The sequence below is a fragment of the Rattus rattus genome, chromosome 9, assembly GCF_011064425.1.
Source record: "Rattus rattus isolate New Zealand chromosome 9, Rrattus_CSIRO_v1, whole genome shotgun sequence".
NCBI lineage: Eukaryota > Metazoa > Chordata > Mammalia > Rodentia > Muridae > Rattus > Rattus rattus.
In genome coordinates, this window is record NC_046162.1 from 48,484,700 (window position 1) to 48,503,767 (window position 19,068).

The 19,068-nt window shown below is 48.1% G+C and overlaps 3 protein-coding genes across 3 annotated transcripts; 2 read left to right on the top strand and 1 right to left on the bottom strand.

Moving 5' to 3' along the window:
* Window positions 1–351: 351 nt before the first annotated feature.
* Rnf222 (ring finger protein 222) lies at window positions 352–6,791 on the top strand. Its single transcript, XM_032914420.1, has 3 exons — window positions 352–464; window positions 3,593–3,740; window positions 4,387–6,791. Exon 3 carries the CDS (start codon window positions 4,412–4,414, stop codon window positions 5,045–5,047), a length of 636 nt encoding a protein of 211 aa, XP_032770311.1. The 5' UTR covers window positions 352–464; window positions 3,593–3,740; window positions 4,387–4,411; the 3' UTR covers window positions 5,048–6,791.
* Window positions 6,792–13,188: 6,397 nt separating this feature from the next.
* LOC116910299 (peroxiredoxin-6-like) lies at window positions 13,189–14,760 on the bottom strand. The gene is made up of 2 exons (XM_032914168.1): window positions 14,564–14,760; window positions 13,189–14,134 (listed from the first exon to the last, which is right to left on the bottom strand). The coding sequence occupies exons 1-2, from the start codon at window positions 14,758–14,760 to the stop codon at window positions 13,189–13,191; spliced, it is 1,143 nt and encodes a 380-aa protein (XP_032770059.1).
* Window positions 14,538–17,767, top strand: Rpl26 (ribosomal protein L26). Its single transcript, XM_032913400.1, has 4 exons — window positions 14,538–14,622; window positions 15,214–15,386; window positions 16,528–16,668; window positions 17,598–17,767. Exons 2-4 carry the CDS (start codon window positions 15,219–15,221, stop codon window positions 17,724–17,726), a joined length of 438 nt encoding a protein of 145 aa, XP_032769291.1. The 5' UTR covers window positions 14,538–14,622; window positions 15,214–15,218; the 3' UTR covers window positions 17,727–17,767.
* Window positions 17,768–19,068: the final 1,301 nt, after the last annotated feature.

Sequence of the window (19,068 nt, forward strand, 5' to 3'; positions counted from 1 at the left end):
ACGTGGGCACATAAACTCGGTGTGGAACTTGGGCTGTCACAGCCCACTTAGGCTCTGACCTACTGGCCTGTTTACTCTTCATGTGGCCAAAGACGGGGATCCTACATACAGCTTTCCCATGGTTGGATGGGGAACCCCATGGACCAGGAAGCCTCAGCCAAAGGGACCCTGACTTACTGCCTCTAGAGTGAGACCCTCTGATTCAGGCCAGGGCTCCTCAGCTAGCATCCTCACTGGGATCACCTGACTCCAGCAGCTGCCCAACCCCTGGGCAGCACCAAGAGCCTCTTGGCCTCAAACGGGTTGGGCAGCATTCACTTCCCTGCGCTGTCCTCCAGGAGACTACGTGCTCAGTCATTAGGAAATGCCTCCACAGCCGGCACAGTGACAGCAGCTGTCAGTCCAGCTGGGTGGCTCCCCATCTGCGGAGGCCTTGGATAGAAAGACAGACACCACTCTCTCAGGTACAGCCAAAGTGTGCGTGTTGGGGGAGGGGTGCTGGCTGGGGTGGAGGATGGCTTCTGGCAATGCTGTGAACTGGAGCTGGAATAATGTGAGAGAAAGGAGAAAGACAGTAAATGTGTGTGTTCCTTATGGGTGGGGAAGCAGCCGTGGCTGAAACTGCCTGGCTTGCACTAGGGCTCTGGGAGGGAACCCCAGGTGTCTAGAAGTAGCACTCTGTGTCATGGGATGTGAGGTTCTTGGGTGGGTGACACCTGTTCCTCATCTCTGTCCTGGAGATACGATGCTTCTGTAAAGAATCGTGGGTATAGGAGCTCCATGAGATTGGGTTCCTTTAGCTAACCACTGCCTTCTCACTTCATAAGTGGCCAGAGGGACAACCCTGTTTAGGGGCACTCCAGAAACTGGTGTATTCCCTTCTGCTGGGGCTGTATCATTTACTCCTCTCACTAAAGTCTAAAAGGTCCTCCATGGAGGCCCATCTGAACCCCAGTAGAGATAGCAATATATCATATGGGCTGTCGAGCGAGGCTGTCCTGAGTTCAAGTCCTAGGTCTTCCCTATAGTAGCATTGTGGCTTTGACGACGTTCTTTACTTGAAGCCTAAGGTCCCTCGTCTGTAAGATGGAGATAATACCTACCTCCCAAACTTGTTGTCAGGATTTGGTGAGGAAGGGATGCCAAGTGCCAAACACGTAATTAGTGTTCAATAAATGGCCGCTGTTGTAATTATTTATTATTAGCTCAACACTGGTCTCACTTTAGCCAGGAAGACTTCCCAGTCCTCCTCTCCCCGCAGTTTCCTAAAGGCACCAAGGTGGATGTCTTTGGTACAGAATGCCTTACGATGTCACTCATCCAGATTGTGCCCCGTCTACAGCACACTCCTAGTATTTGTGTGTGTGTGTGTGTGTATGTGTGTGTGTGTGCTCCTACACCCCAGTTCCCAAGACAGAGTCAGGTGAGGTTCCCCATGGAGAGAAGAGAGGGGTCAAGAGAACACAGAAATGAAGTTGAGAAAGGGGGAGGGAGGTGCACTGCCCAAGCATGACTTGTGTGGCTCTCCTGGAGCGCATGAAACTGAGAGGTCCTGGTGAGTAACCCAGGATGTCTCTGCCACTCCCTGAACTGCCTTTTGACTTTTCCTAGAACTCAGAGAAGAAAAAGAAGCTCCTCCTCCCCGTCGGCCTTAGCCTGACTTCTGACTTGGCTAGCATCTACTCAGCCAGTCTATCAACAGGTCTAACAATGCTCTCGGCATCACCCGTGAGATCTTTCTCCTCTCTTTCCATCACTACCAGGTGACCTTGAGTCACACACACACATGCACACACATGCACACACACCCCTTGCCCATCTCTAATGCCGAGTGTGCTAGTTTATAAAAGGAGAAGACATTTTGACTGACACTGAATCCCTGTCTTCCTCTTGGTATTCCTCTCTTTCTCATTTCCCCTCATTTCTCTCCAGCCTCATTTCTCAGTTATCCAAACAACTTACACTACTGACAACCATTAATACCCCCCCTTTTTTAAAAAAATCTATTGAAAAAGAACAACCTTATAGCCACGCATGGTGGTCCGTGCCCATAATCACAGATGAGGAGAGGCAGGAAGGCTAAGTGTTCGAGTCTATTTTAGCTATATAGCCCAGTTCCAGGCCAACTTGGGCCACATGAGACCCTCTGTCCAAGAAATAGAAAAAAAAGTCATAAATGTTCTGTAGGCTTCATGAAGGATTTCACGACTACCTTTTAACCCTAGAGCGCAATCTCAGTATTTGGTAAATAACAGGAACATGGCAAAAAGCTGTTAAAATCTGATGGGTGCAGAGATGGATGGGGGGAATTCCCCCTGTATCTCTTGGGGAGTTACACAGTGCAGAGGAACAGTTTGTTGGTTTTTTTGGTTTGTTTTTTTTTTTTAAGGTATCATCTTGATAGCAGCCCATTCATTCGCGTCTATTGGGATGTCTATTAGGAAACAAATCTGAGAATTTGGTGGCTGTCCTGATTCATCCACTGCCCACCACCTACCTGGTCTACTGTCACCCGTCAGCTTGTTCTAATTTGAGGGGGAACTGCCCTTTCTCAAGGGCTGTGATGCTGTAGACAAGGTGCCTGACAGGGATCTCCAGGAGAAAAGAGAGGACTCAGCCTGTCTTAACAGTGACTCTCTCCTTTGCACTGAGCATTTCCTGCCTGTCATACCCTTCCCTCACTAGCCACCCACTGCCCATCCTGGGAGGAAGGTGGTGCTGTTGTAAATGCATCTTTTTCGCTTCAGTTTCTTTTCTTGAGACAGGGTCTCACTATGTAACCTGACTGTCTTGGAACACACTGTATCACAGGTGTGGGCCACCATGCCCAGCTCTCAACCTCAGAGGACCAGAGGACTTCACCGAGGTTACCAGGGAGCAGTAGCGGTAATAGTCATAGATAGATAAGGAATTCAACCCAGTCCTACAGTCTGAGTACTTGACCCCCATTTCCCTGCTCAGATCCACATTAGCCACCTCCATGACGATTTTGGACTGATTCTATGGTACGACGACCACCACCTCCACCACTAGCACCACCACCACCTCCACCATCACCTCCACCACCACCACCACCTCCACCACCACCACCATCACCACCACCACCACCACCACCACCACCATCACCACCACCATCACCACCTCCACCACCACCACCATTACCACCACCTCTTCAACTAAATAGAGGGTAATGGGAGTGGTTCCAGAAGATTCGTGATCTTTATAGAGCCTCCTGCTAGCCAATCCTGTTCTACTGTACCACCTGTTAGCTCTCAGGGCAGCCATATCCTTGGTCACTGACCGCACCGTAGAGCAATTATAGGAGTTTTGGTTCTTTCTTAACATTCTGTTCGGGATAGCTCAGGCTACAGAGCTGTGATTCTGGAGACACGTACACACAAAGACTTGGACTCGACATCATCCAAGCAGTTGCTCCCCTTCCCAGTCACCCACAATCCTTCTGAGCGAACTGCTGGCTCTCCCGTTTCCTCTCAGATCGGTTTGAAACCCACTGCTTGCTTCCAGAGAGATTCCATGAGCTTTGATTTCGAACAATACCGTGACCTTGACCTCTCGTTTATCTTCCCACCAGACTTGGATCTCAGTGACTTTGCCCATTTCCAGAATTCCAGACACATCCTCCAGGAATGGAAATCTACTTTTACTGAGGTTAATCAGAACCTTCTGACAGCCTCGAGCCCCCACCTAAGGAGAATCTGAAGAATGATTGAACATGGCTGGTATGTACTCCTTGCAGCCTAGCAGGCATTTGCACGTGTACGTTGGGAGCTTTATTTTTTTTTTAATTACTTTATAGTTAGGACTGCCACTAAGAACACAGTCTTGGAAGTGGGGATAAGAGACACGGGGTCCTGGCCCAGCCACAGATCGGCGAAGCCCTGCTGAAAGGGAAGTCTGAAGAATAGCACACAGTTTACAGTGTAGAGCCAAGCTGACTAGAGATGTCTGTGCCCCTGGCCATGGACCTCCTAAGCCCTCGTTTGCCATGGGAGCCAGGTCCAGCACTGAAGCAGGAAGAGGTGAACTGGTGACATCAACAGTGCTTGTCATAGCTGTGGTGAGGGAGGCATCAGGTACTTCAGGTATTCGGCCCACTCCACACACTTCCTACCCAAGCCTAGCACGGCTGGGATCGCTTACCTGTTTCCTGATGCCAGCCCAAGGAGCGTGTGTCCAACTCCTGTGTGGATCCTAGGCTCGACATCTTAGTTTGATCCAGGTAGGCCTCCGAGGAGACGCAGAAGATAAGGAAAAGAGTAGGGGAAAGAAGAGGTGGAGACGGGATATGAGTGGGAACCAGGAAAGGGGAGGGGAAGAAGGAAAAACTCCCAGACGTTCACAACCCTTCACTCTTGCATCCCCCAGCTGAGGCCTGTTCCCTCTGAGGGCCATGTCAGAAGGGGAAAGCAAAGACAGCTCGGGCAGCGAGTGCCCTGTGTGCTACGAGAAGTTCCGGGATCTGGAGGGCGCCAGCCGGACGCTGAGCTGCGGCCATGTGTTCTGCCATGACTGCTTGGTCAAGTACCTGCTCTCTACCCGGGTGGATGGACAGGTGCAGAGGACTATCGTCTGCCCCATCTGCCGCTATGTCACCTTCCTCAGCAAGAAGAGCTCCCGGTGGCCCTCCATGCTGGACAAGAGCTCACAGACCCTGGCCGTGCCTGTGGGCCTGCCCTCCACGCCCTCACCAGACCGCGGAGGCCACACAAACCCCCTGGTTATTTCCCACCAGGTCTGGAGACAATCACCAAGCCAGGGGACACAGCTCCCCTTGGACCTGCTGCCCAGCCTGCCCCGAGAGTCACAGATTTTCATCATCAGTCGCCACGGGATGCCGCTGGGGGAACAGGACAGTGTGCTGCCCCGACGCAGCCTGGCAGAGATATCTGAAGCATCCCCGGCTCCCAGCGCCACCCGCTCTTTCTGCTGCCGGTCTCGGGCCCTCCTGCTCATCACCCTCATTGCTGTGGTGGCTGTGGTAGCTGCCATCCTGCCCTGGGTACTGCTGGTGAGGAAGCAGACCTGAGTGGCGGCTTGTGGAGGACTGGGGAGCCAGGCCCAGTATCTAAGCTCTACTCCATGCTGTGCTGGCCATAGCTTGGGAGAGGGCAGAGGGTCCTAGTGTAGACCTGGTATAATCTAGAGAGGGAGGTCCTGGACAGGGGTGGGGCCAGATTGGAAGGGTAAGGGCTTTGTCTCCACGCTTTTCATCCCTTGTCAGTGAGGGCTTTGGCATGAGGAGAAGCTAGGGACCGAGATACTCTGAGGCTAGCACTGAACGACCAACACCCTATTTGTAGCCCCATACAACAAACACCGTTTTTCTAGGCTGGAACTTAGCAAGCTAGAAGCTCTCCTAAAGGGTCATTAACCTTACCTGCCCAGTAACCAACCTGAAGCCAGGTAGACCTACTAGGCACAAGAAGTCCTAGCAGGACCTGCCAGGTGGGAGCCCAGTGGAAGGTGTGTTCCAGGTCAGAATTCCCTCCCACAGCAGCACCCCAGGGAGAACAGAAGTTGATACAGGGTCCTAGCTCCAGTGTCCCAGCACCTTAGCTTCACATCTGAACCTCAAACAGCCAGCTGCAAAGTGTTCCTATGCCTCCAACCCATCATCTTGAAAGAGAACGATGATCTCAGAAGCTTTAGCCAGGATGGGGCATGGCGGGGCCACGGAGAAAGGGTTTTCTGGGTAGTCAGTTCAACAGGAAACACTCGAAAGAGGCCACCGTTAACGGAGTAGCTATGGTCTTAGAGGTTTCTGTAAACTGCCGGGCCCAAGGAGCAGACCCGATTTGGAGTCTTAGGGTTCTCCAGGGTGAAGTAGAAGACAAGGGCTGGAGGGGACGCCCTCCAGGTGAGACTTGAGTCAGCGGAGAGCTATGTGAGCAAATTAACCCCTGGGGGCTCCCGCCTTCCTCCCTGCCATGTCCACCTCCTCATGATCCAACCACTCATTAGACGCCACACCAGCTGGGCCAGTTCCCCGGGTGGATTCTCCAGGGCTGAGCTGGGTGAGGAAGGGTGGGGAAGTAAACAGCTGAGCTCGTCAGCTGTCTCAACAGAGGCTGATAGTCAGGCCCTGCACCCTGGAGTGGCTGGGTACCTCACTGACGCCTATAAGGAAAGCCTCAGAGTGGATCTCTCTTGAGGAAATCCTCAAGGAAGCTAATCCTTTGTCACCGAAAACAACAGGGACTTCCAGCTACTGTCACAAATAAGAGGGGTTTGGCATCCGGAATGTGCCAGTAGCTGGGCCCATCCACAACTTCTACACAGAAGTTCGCTATCTGTGCAGAGGGAAATAACACTGTGCCTTGTAGCTACTTCTCAGATGTCTGCCGTGGTTGACATCTGGGTGACCATCGGAGAAGAGCCTCCCCCAACAAGGGATGTTTGTCACAAAGTGGCTGTTGCTGTCAGGTGCCCAGCAGTGGATTTATACTCTGTGTGGAGAACACAGGTGCTGTGCAGATGTGGAGGGAACAGGTAGATGGAGGGGGTTGGGGGAGATGGGAGGGGCGATATTTATTATAGAAACAAAAGGAACTTTGCACACTTGCGTGTCTGTGTCCACCTTGGCCAGGCTGTGCTCTCAGGGCCATGAGAGTCAAGGGAACAGATAAACCTGCAGATTGTGTTGTGTTTGCCGAGGCCCTTCGCAAACACCTGCCATGTTTTCGTGTTGTTCAGCTGAACTTGTACAGGCTGCTTCTTTCGTTTTCAAATAAAGGTGGAAAGCCATTTTTAAAATAAAAGTATATATTTTCTCAGAGTCCAGAGACCTTTGCAATGTTCGTAGACTCCCTAAGTGATTCTCTAGACTGAATACACAAGTCCCAAAGGCCCTGAGACCCCGAGACTCATTTGTAAAAGACATATAAATCAAAACCACTGGCATCGATGACCTGTTACCTTATTAAATCCTGTCATCGTATCCAATCCTGAGGCTGGGGTTGGGGGTGAATTGTTAGTGGAAATGCACGTTTGTTTTTTAATTTTGTTGTTTGTTTGGTTGGTTTTGGTTTTGGTTTCTCTTTTGGGGTTTGGTGTGGGGTTTTTGGGTTTTTTTTTTTTTTTTTTTTGTTTTTTTTTTTGTTTTTTTTTTTGGTTTGTTTTTTTTTTGGGTTTTTTGTTTGTTTTTTTTTTGAAACAGGCTTTCTCCATGTAGTTGCCCTGGAACTTACTCTATACGTGGAGGGCCTTGAACTTTCAAAGATCCACCTGCCTCTCCCTCCTGTGTGCCACCCCCACCTGGCTAGAAATGCACATTTGTAAAAGCTGCCCAAGGACACTGGACACATTATCTCTCAACGTTTCCATTTTGGCCCCGCATTTGTGTTCTAGAAATGTGTCTCCTTGGTACAGCTGTCTAGATGGCTGGTGACATACACACAGTATTGTATAATTGTGGTCCTATTTGTAATAACAAAGGATAAGAAAACCCCTAAGTGGTAATCAACAGACAACCACTTATTAACCTTTTTTTTTTTTTTTTTTTTGGTTTTTTTTTTCGGGGCTGGGGCCCGAACCCAGGGCCTTGCGCTTGGTAGGCAAGCGCTCTAACCACTGAGCTAAACCCCCAACCCTACCACTTATTAACCTTGAAACCCAGGCCTGCAGTCCCAGAGAGGACGAAACGATGTAACAACAAATGGAAAAGAGCCAGGCCCAGAACCCTGGATTCTGGACACTGATTTCTGTGGAAAGAGAATAAATGTTTTCCTGTTTGCTTGTATGTGCATTAGCTGGGGAAATAGACAGCAGCAGCAGCAGCAGCAACAACAACAACAACAACAACAACCCACCCTGATAACAGATTTACTGTGGAAAGGACAGAGAAATTGATGGGGTGGAAGACTTCACTTTGCCTTTTATGTTTTTGGACTTTTAAGTCAAGCAAATGTTTATTCAAAAGTTAAATAGAGGGCTAGAAGGATAGCTCGGTGGTAGGGAATGGGCTTAGCAGGACATAGACCCTGGGTTCAATTTCCAGCACCAAAAAGAAAAAAAAAAATGAAATTGAAGAACGATCAACACTAAGGATAAGTTTTAGGGGACTGGAGAGATGGCTCAGCGGTAAAGAGCACTGACTGTGGGGTTGGGGATTTAGCTCAGTGGTAGAGCGCTTGCCTAGCAAGTGCCTAGCAAGCGCTTGAGGGCCCTGGGTTCGGTCCCCAGCTCTGATAAAAAGAACCAAAAAAAAAAAAAAAAAAAAAAAAAAGCACTGACCGTTCTTCCAGAGGTCCTGAGTTCAAATCCCAGCAACCACATGGTGGCTCACAACCAACTGTAATGAGATCTGACCCTATCTTCTGGTGTCATCTACAGTATACTTATATAAAATAAATCTTAAAATAAAAAAATATAGTAAGTTTTAGTGCATACTCTTCTTGCCCAGATGGGAATCCACCATGAGACTACTTTGAGGGTGGAGAGATGGAGCTTAAATGTTTATCCTTGTTAGGGGTTCTATTGTTTCAATGAGACACCATGACCAAAAAGCAAGTTGGGGAGGAAAAGGTCTATTCAGCTTCCTCCTTGCTGTTCAACATCAAAGGAAGTCAGGACAGGAACTCAAGCAGGGCTGGAACCTGGAGGCAGGAGCTGATGTGGAGGCCACGGAGGGGTGCTGCTTACTGGCTTGCTCCCCATGTCTTGCTCAGCCTGCTTTCATATAGAGCCCAGGACCACCAGCCCAGGGATGGCCCTGCCTACAGTGGGCTGGGCTCTCCTTGCATTAATCACTAATTAAGAAAGGTATTTTTGTAATTAAGGCTCCCTTCTTTCAGATAACCCTAGGTTGTGTATGAAGTTGACATTAGGACCAGCCAGCACTGTTCACCAGAATACGTGGGTTGGATTCCCGGCACCCACAGGTGGATCACAACCATCTGTAACTCCAGTTCCAGAAGATGTGATGCTTGCTTCTGGCCTCAGAGGGCACCAGACATGCAGTGTGGTATACACTGGATACATTCAGGCAAAAGTTCATAAAATTATGAAGCACACATAAAATAATGAAATTTTAAAATGGCGCTAGAGATGACACAGTGGTTAAGAGCAACTGGCTCCTCTACTAGAAAACTCAGATTCAACTCCCAGCACCCACAGGTGACCCAAAATTATCTGGAAGTCCAGTCCCAGGGCATCTGATGCCCTCTTCCAATCTCCATGGGTACCAGAAAATGCATGTGTTATATAGACGTGTGTGTGTGTGTGTGTGTGTGTGTGTGTGTGTGTGTGTGTGCAGGCTAAATACCTATTCATATAAATAATTTTTATAATACTTTTTATAAACAATTACATTACAAATACGTTTTAAAAGAACGTTTGAAAACAGTCAAATCACTGTTTCTGTGGTTCAAGGGTGTCAGCCGCTGGCTCTGTAGGGCCGACCTGTTTGCAGACTTGGATAAGAGGCACCAAGAAGCACAAAGACGTTTCATCTTGTCAGCATTCCTAAATTCTTGTGGATTTCCTTGGGTCCCATCATTCAACGCGTGTGCTTTGATTCCCCTTTGATTCTCTGCCTTCCCTGTATTTCCCTAAAATTGTATCGTTCGGGCAACTATCTTGGGAAAGGTGGTTGCTTAAAGCACAGGGAGATAAATTTTGACAGACAGAAAGACAGACAGAAGGATGGACAGATGGGCACCGGCAATATAAACAGAAGGATGAACGGGTGATACCGGGCATCGCAGCCCGTGGGAATCCCAGCAGTAAGCAAAGGCAGGAGGCTCTTGAGTTCAGAGTGGCCTGGGCTGCAGAGGGAGACTCCCCAAACAACATCAAAACTGCAGCTTTTCTCTTCCTTCAGAGGTGCGCACACATGCCTCTCCCACTGTCGCAGGAGCCCGTAACCTCCATACTCCCCAGTCTAGGCCCCCAGGCAAGCTTAGGAAGCTGTGTATCTGGCCAGATTCCGGAACTAACTTCCCTGGCTTGAGTTTCCAGAAGCAGTGAAAAGCTGACCTACAGAAACATCCTCACGCCCCTCCGCCGCTCAAATGGACAGACTGTTGTCATGTTTACACACACACACACACACACACACACACACACACAAAACACACACACACACCAAAAAAAACAAACACACCCCCCCACACACCTCCCACCCACACTCACACCACACACCCACACACAACCCACACACACACACACACACACCACCCACACACACACACACGCATACACTTCATACACATCACACATACACACACACACACACAAACACAAAAACACACACACACAACACACACCACACAAACACACACACACACACACACACACACACACATACACACACACACACACACACACACACACCACGCCCGCACACACACACACACACACACACACACACAAACACACACACGCACACACACTCATGCACACACACACACACACACACACACACACACATACACACACACAAACACACACACCACACACACACAAACACACACACCACACACACACAAACACATACACACACAAACACACACACACACACTCACGCACGCACGCCATCATACTTCCTGGGTATATTCTATTATGATTCTGTGTTACCTCCTCCATCTGGGCAAAGTGTAACAGGAACTTACAGAATTGGGCACAGAACTTAGTGGTGAGTCCTACGTAAAAGATAGGCACTGCATAAAAAGTGAAATAAAATAAATAAAATCTGTGTACTGCACTCCTATACATGCATAGTTCAACTTAGACGTGAAACTGGGGCTGGAGAGGACTCCCTGCTTTGATGCATCTCAGCTATATGAAGACCTGCTTCAAAATGGTCCTACAGGGTCAACTTAAAGGACCCTTTCTAGTGAGGTTAGAAGGCAGAGAGAAGGACGTGAGTCAGACACCCAACAGACACTGGCGAGATAAGCAGACCATAGCTAGACTACAGGCAATTTGTATCACTGTGTAATTTAACAATCTTATCTCTGCATGGAGTGACTGTGCTGTCCAAACCCTGAGCTAAATGTTTCATTCTGACCAAATCTGCTGATTGGAGCAACCAAGGAGGCCCTAACCAGGGCAGGGTGTCCCTAGAGGAAGAGGGGAGTCCTGGAAGAGGAAAGACGGTTAAGGAAACTAAAAACGCTTTTCCTGAAAGCAAGCTGGAGAGTGGGAAAGCCTGTGACCTCTGGGCTTCCCTCTAAATGCCACAGAACCTACTTCCTAGAAAATGCCATTTGCCGCTCACCTCCCACCTCCCCTCAAGCTATGCCACCGCCTCGTGGAGCTAATTTTAACATTCTTCAAAACTCAGTCAAGGGTGACCTCACCACACAAATCTCCTGGCAGCTGGCTCAAGCTTCCTGTGAACTTGTTGCTTCCCATGCCTATCTTCCCTCTTGGACCATGACTCCCTGTAAACACAATCCTGGAATCATTTTGTTACTGCAGTGCTCTAGGCGTGGAGGATGCACCAGAAGCATTTGTTCTGCAGATTTTGTTCAATTTTTCTTTTCTTTCATTTTTTAAAATTTATTTATTTATTTATTATATAAGTACACTGTAGCTGTCTTCAGACACAGAAGAGGGCATCAGAACTCATCACAGATGGTTGTGAGCTACTATTTGAACTCAGGACCTCTGGAAGAGCAGTCGGTGCTCTTAACCACTGGGCCATCTCTCCTGCCCTTGTTTTGCTTTTTTTCAAGACAGCGAGCGTTTCTCTGTGTAGCCCTGACTATCCTGAAACTTACTCTGTAGACCAGACTGGCCTCAAACTCAGAGATCCCCCTTCTTCTGCCTCCCAAATGTTGGAATTAAAGGTATGCATCAGCACACATAGCTTTCAATTTTTCAATGACAGATAAAATTGGGACTCTTTTACAGAATATTTGACAGCATACTATTTTAAAGTCATGAATACAGATGACTCTATTTTGAGCCCTTAAAGGTATAGTTTCTCTTTCTTCAACCTGACAGTAGGTTCCTACAAACCGAGCCATATCATTTTTTGGGGGATGGGGTGGGGGGCAGCCTGGAAAGCTAGCCTTTTAGGTTTTAGACTCCGCTAGAAGTCCTAGATAGGCCCTGTGTCCTCTTGTACCTTCCGGTCCCTGCTCCGTGGCTCAGTTAACACTCTGTAAATTGAGGACAACGTACCCGCATCAGCGTAAAGACCTTAGCACTGTAAAAGGGCGCAGAAGAGTGTGCTGTGCCTAGGATTCAGTAAGCTCCCTGCGTCTTACGAAATACGTGTCTCCTGCTAGCATGACATCTATATTATTCATTCGACAGAAACCGATGCCTCAGAACCGATTGCAGGGAAGCAGACCCCCTTGCCCTGCCCCCCATCAGATCTGGAACCGAGAACTGGCGGGAGGGGGTTGTAGTTGTAGTTTTAAAGGGTACGCCTGTCCGCGCTAAGTGTCCTCTTTCTTTCTTTCTTTCTTTCTTTCTTTCTTTCTTTCTTTCTTTCTTCCTTCCTTCCTTCCTTCCTTCCTTCCTTCCTTCCTTCCTTTCTTTTTTCTAATCAGGATTTTTTATTGTTGAACCTCACAAAGCGGAATTTAGAAATGGCAACCCACTCCTTGAGGACATTTAGTGGCAAAACAATGTCACCGCCTGTCTTTTTTTTTTTTTTTTTTTTTTTTTTGTTCTTTTTTTTTTTTTTTCGGAGCTGGGGACCGAACCCAGGGCCTTGCGCTTCCTAGGTAAGCGCTCTACCACTGAGCTAAATCCCCAGCCCTCCGCCTGTCTTTCATAAGGCGAGTTCACATTCACAGATCACTAGAGAGCAGACCTGGAAACTCCAGGAGGTTCATGTGCTGTCTTGCTCACATTCTTGGAAGCCCACTTTGACAGAAACTCACCATGGATTTCCTATAGAGAACTCTCCCAGCTGTTCCCGCTACCCCCCCCCCCGCTTAATTTACTGAAAGTACAGAATTGAAATTTTCTCCCCACTTTATGGTTCTCCACAATGGGTAACAGAAGATTCAGTTTGGAAAGCTACAAAAGATGTTTATCATTCTAGCATGGAGCCCACACTGTCTCTACCTTGCTGATCACAGACCCTGCGACCTAAGGAGTCACGAATACATAATTTGTTTCAAAGAAAGTCAGTCAGCAGGGCGCTGAGATGGATGGAGGGGCAGAATGCTGGCGAAGGCACAGAGTAAGTTTTGGTGCCATTTCCATTTAATGAGCCAGTAGTATAGCGAGAGACCTACATGACTTCCGCTGTGACCATGCCACAATCTTTCTACGGAACTGCAAGAACCCACGGCTGTCAGCTATCATCCTCAGGTCCCAGTGCTGGGCGAGCAGTGACAGCCCCAATTCCCACAAAGACTTAAGGCTGGGGTGTGTATAACGGAGGTATTTCTTGCCAAGATGGGAGCTCTTTGGTGAAGACTCCTTTAGGAAAAGTCGTTTGGCTTCCTCTTCAGGGAGGGTGGGAAGGACCATCACACTCTCTCCCTTCTTCCAATCAACTGGAGTGGCAACTGGATTTGATGCTGTCAGCTGGAGGGAGTCAACCAGTCTGAGAATCTCATCAAAGTTCCTGCCCGTGGTGGCTGGGTAGAAGATAGACAGCTTTAGTTTTTTGTCAGGGCCAAAAATGAATACCACACGGGCTGTCAGGGGCATGCCTTTTTCATCCTTCTCTGATGGATCCAATATGCCCAACAGGATGGCAAGGTCCCTGTCCTTATCGTCGATGATGGGAAATGGTAGCTTTTCTGTGGGTGCTGCATTGTAAGCATTGTTGTTCTTGCTCCAGGCAAAATGGTCCTCAACACAGTCTATTGAAAGAGCAATCAACTTAACATTCCTCTTGGCGAACTCTGGCGCCAGCTTTGCAGCTCTGCCAAGTTCTGTGGTGCACACTGGGGTAAAGTCCCGTGGGTGGGAAAAGAGAATGCCCCATGAATCTCCTAGGAAATCGTGGAAGCGGATGTGGCTGATGGTGGTATTGGCCTCAAAGTTCCAGGCATGGTGGCAGTGGCGACGCTGGGAACAAGGAGGCGCAGCCGCAGCAGTGAGGAGCCCCGTGTCTGTTTCTTTAAGCGTGATCTGAACCAGCACCTTGGCATCATCAGGGAGCCGAGATCTATTTCCGACCGTCCATGTGAGGGATGATCTCATTTCAGAGAACGCCCCAGAGTAGTCAGAACCTACGGCCCGCTGGGGCTAATTATAAGGACTAACTCCATGGGTCAAGTCTCTGAGGTAACTGTCTGGCCAAGGTCCCAAAGCCACTAGGCGGCAGAAAGTAGGACTTGAGCTACGCCCGGAGTCCACGAATGGAGGGTGAGGTACCCTAGGTCCTCTCACTCCTCCATCCTGCTGGGCTACGGTCCCTAAGCAACCTTCTTCATCCCCCGAGTAGAGTACTGCTTTCCCCAGAGGATTAAGCCTAGCATCCACGCCTCCAAGAGATGACGTCAGAGCCCTCGCAGTTCTCCTCCGAGCCACTAGATGGCGCTGATCTTCCATTCCTTGTTTCTTCTCGTTCAACCTCCTCTCCCCTTTCGCTCCGAGACTCTCGCGAGATCTCGTGTCAACTTACAGAACCGGAAGTCGCATGTAGATCTCTTTCCTTTTGCGGCCATCGCTGGATTGCAGCCGGTGAGTTTTCGGCGGGTTGTCCCGGGTAATCCGCAGCCATCCGCGGCGAGGCAATGAGGCTTTCTGTCCCGAGACCCCGAGACAGTCTTGCTGGCCCAGCATCAGCCAGCGAGCCGTACTGGGATGGGCTCGTTCCATGTCCTAGCCAGGGGCCGCGGGGCTGGAGAGGGGTAGGGAACAGATTCGTGGACGCGAAGGTCCTATAGAGATGTAATTAATTAAATAGTAGCCTCGAATCATCAGTGCTGTTAGCTCTTTGGCCAGTTAAAAGGGTTCGGAGATCCGCCTTAGTTTTCCACGCTCAAGTGGGCAAAATGCAGAACACCGGAGTCCGTAAATGAGAAGGTAAAAGACCAGCGCTATGTAGGACCCGCACAGGATCCTTATGTTGGAAAGTCAAGGTTAAAAGTAAGACAACTGTTAACTAGTGGCAGAGTCTCCACCTTGGAAAACGCAAAAAACTTAGGAAGGTCTAATGGAGTAACTGAGCATGACGTCTTCCAGTGAACGTTGTGTGCTTTGGAAGTGGGATTGATGCAGTTTGGGGAACTGGCTGAGACTTGAAGCATTAAAGGGTCTTTTGTTTTTTAGCCAAAATGAAGTTCAATCCCTTCGTGACTTCTGACCGAAGCAAGAACCGCAAACGGCATTTCAATGCACCATCTCACATTCGGAGGAAGATCATGTCTTCTCCGCTTTCCAAAGAACTGAGACAGAAGTATAATGTTCGGTCTATGCCCATTCGAAAGGACGACGAAGTTCAGGTACGTTTCCTTGCTTGGTGAGTCTTAAACGAACTTTCCGACTATTGGAGGGGCGAACCCTCAATAGTTCTGTTTACTACTCTGCCAAATACAAGGCCAATCCCCTGCCTTTCATTTAGGCAGACCTGCATTTGATGTTTGAAAGAGTTGCTTTGTGTCGAGTGAAAGAACTGGAAAGTGGTGTGCTTTTTGGTCTGTCCTCAGCTCTTACTGTTTGTTAATGTCCTTGTGGGGTTCTATTGGGGTAAGATGTTCTGTAGCTGTAATTTATAAATAGTGATTGGTAAACTCTGGAGGTCCTTAAAATAAATAACACTTCTCAAGGCAGGGTTTGTGTAGTCCTTGCCTGTCCTGGAACTAATTCTGTAGAGTAGGATGACCTTGAACTTACAGAAGTGCAGCTTTAGGATAAAAGGTGTGAGTGCACTGCCCGCCTGGCACGGCTTCACACTTTTTTTTTTTTTTTTTTTTTTGGAGCTGGGGACCGAACCCAGGGCCTTGCGCTTCCCTAGGCAAGCGCTCACCACTGAGCTAAATCCCCAACCCAGCTTAACACTTCTTAACAATACTTAACAAAGTAAATGGAAGACTTCCCTGGTAGGATCATTGTGGGTTGAAAACAGCTATAGGGCTGGAGAGATGGCTCAGTGGTTAAGAGCACTGACTGCTCTTCCAGAGGTCCTGAGTTCAATTCCCAGCAACCACTTGGTGGCTCACAACCATCTGTAATGAGGTCTGATACCCTCTTCTGGTGTGTGTGTATCCATATACATTAAATAAATGAGTCTTTGGGGGAAAAAAAAACAGCTATAGGAGTGGTCTTGAGTAGTTTGCTTTTTTAAAAAGCCAGAGTGGTGGCTTTACCTTTTAACCAGCCTTTCTTTGCTATAGGCAAATGGCCTGGTTTGTTTTCTTTCTTTGAAGACTAATAAAAGGTTTAGGGTTGCAGATTTAGCTCACTGTTTACAGTGTTTACCTTATATGTACAGGTTCTGGATTTGAGTCCTAGTAACCCCATCTCCACCCCAAAAAGGGATGGTGGCTCTGTTAGAAGTAAGGGGTGTATAAATGGTTCAGGAGTCCTGGGTTACTGTGTTATATACTCTTGCCCTTGTTTACCTTTTTCTTAATTTGCATGCAGGTTGTTCGAGGACACTACAAAGGCCAGCAGATTGGCAAAGTGGTCCAAGTGTACAGGAAGAAATACGTAATCTACATTGAGCGAGTCCAGCGAGAGAAGGCTAACGGCACAACTGTCCATGTGGGCATCCACCCCAGCAAGGTGGGTGTTTTTGAGAGAAGGAAACCACTTGCTCTGACCCTGTGATTGCAGATTTACGGGCACCTGGGAGTGGCCCCTGTGCTAGAAATGTTTCCTAAAGCAGCGCTATTAATCATTGAACTAGAGGGAAAGCGGGCATTGATGTTCAGGACAGTGGTTTTTTCCCCCTCTAACTTAGGGATTAGTATTCTGAAGTCTGAGAAAGGCGGTGGTTATTAGATAAGTAGGGTTGCAGCCCTGTCCTAGACTCTTCTGTTATCCCAAATTTGTGATCGGATTGTTTAATGTGTGAGTAAAAGGTGCACTGCATCAGTGCTAAAAATAAAATAAAAATGTATTTTTCAAGCTAGAGAAAAACCAAAAGACCTATGTGTCAGTATTAAAATTGTGCCATGATACATCAAGCCTGTTTGCTTCTATGTGTGTGGTGCCCATGGAGAGCAAAGCCATGGAGGTCTGCCCTTTCTCCAGCCTAGCACATCACTTCAGTGAGCTCTGAGGTTTTGTTTTTCTAGTGCTCGGAGGTCTGCCTATCTCTGCCTCCTGGGTGCTGGGATTACAGGCGTGTGCCACAACACTCCCCAGGAAAGGTGTGTCTTTAGTAGTCAGGACTTTTTTATTCTGTAACATGTTCCTCCTAATGGTTTTTATTTTTTGTTTGTTGGTTTGGTTTTTGCTTCCTACCACTAGCTCCGTTTTCAAGGAAAATATAGAGTGGTCAGTTCTTGGTCTTTGGTCCTTAGTGCAGCATGTGATTAGATCGGACTAGATGGATAAACTCAGAACTTCTGCTTCAAAGCTGTATGGTTTGTAGGTGTTTAGAAAATAAATTTAGGTATCCACCACCCTGGGTTCAGGGAATGGGAAATGTGACCTTTAATTGGGCCTAAGTGGTTGCTTAAAGCTTGAAGCTGTTTCTTTTTCTGCAGGTGGTTATCACCAGGCTAAAGCTGGACAAGGACCGCAAGAAGATCCTGGAGAGGAAAGCCAAGTCCCGGCAAGTAGGAAAGGAGAAGGGCAAATACAAGGAAGAAACTATCGAGAAGATGCAGGAGTAGAAGTGTCATGCCCAGTTTTCATTAAAGACTGCTTAAGTAGTCCTGTCTTGTGTGGTGTTTTCCAAGTACCTTGTCCCTGTGCCTTACTCTGCTTCTGTGTCAGTCCTTGGGTCTGAGAGGACAGCCACACTTATGGATGGCCTTATAGCACTGTGACACATTATGTGGAATTAAGAGGATCTTTTTTCTGTTTCCTAATAATTTTGTGGAATCGGGAGCTATGGTGAGTTTTGGACTTAATAGTTAGCCTTGGCAGCCTCAGAGTCTTGCAATGGCCCTTATCCTGATGGGTTTTACTGAGGTTTCTAGGATGGCCAGTTGAAAATGGTCTGATATCTGGAAAGAGCCCAAGAGTCAGTTCTCCCACCTTGTGAGTCCTAGAGATTTTTTGCTCTTGGAGCCTGATGCCATCTCACAGGGCCTAAACTACTTGAAATGTATTGGAAAAACCTGACAAATTCCTGCAGTGTCTACAAAAGCCAGAAGAGGGCTCCAGATCCCCTTGAATTGTAGGCACCCAGACTTGAGCAGCTGGCTCTTAACTGCTGAGTCAGCTCTCCAACCCTGGAAGAACACTTTGTTGTCTCACTGGAGAAAACCGGGCTGCTGTGAGTTCACTATAGCGAGAATTTTACTGTGGTGGTAAGTTTTATTTCCCTGTGCTATGAAAAAATGTAAGTTACAAGCAGCAGTGAATCCATCAGAAATCCCAGCTAAGGTGGAGGCACGAGCATTTTGAAGCTATCCTGGGTCATAATAGCGAGATAGTTTACAAAAAAATGAATTCTCTGAGAACTAAGTCTGGGATGTCCTGCAGTTGGCAGCTGTTGCCAGTATCTCGGGAGGGTTTAGGAATCTAATAGCGACTGGAACAGCGCACTCCAGGGCTTTCCTGATGTCATCAGCTTTACTTGCATTTTTCTTTGGTTCTTTTTTTTTTTTTTTCGGAGCTGGGGACCGAACCCAGGGCCTTGCGCTTCCTAGGCAAGCGCTCTACCACTGAGCTAAATCCCCAACCCCTTTACTTGCATTTTAAAGGTGGTTCCTGAGCCAGGTGGATGGCACGGGTGGTGCTCTGAACCCACGCTAAAGGCTCCAGAAGTGCAAGGCCATACCAAGGCTTACGGAATAAGCAAGCTGGTTTTCCTTGTTGCAGGTTTTACCAAAACCCGCTTGTAATGAATGCCAGTATTTACCTAATTGGTTTTTTTGCTTTGAGATAGGGTCTGACTATGTAGGCCAGGCTAGCCCAAAACAGATGCTCCATGCCTGGCTACATGTCCTCATTCTTCTAAGCTAGTGAGCAGTGAATAGTAGAGTCAAGAACTCTCAAGTGTAGACA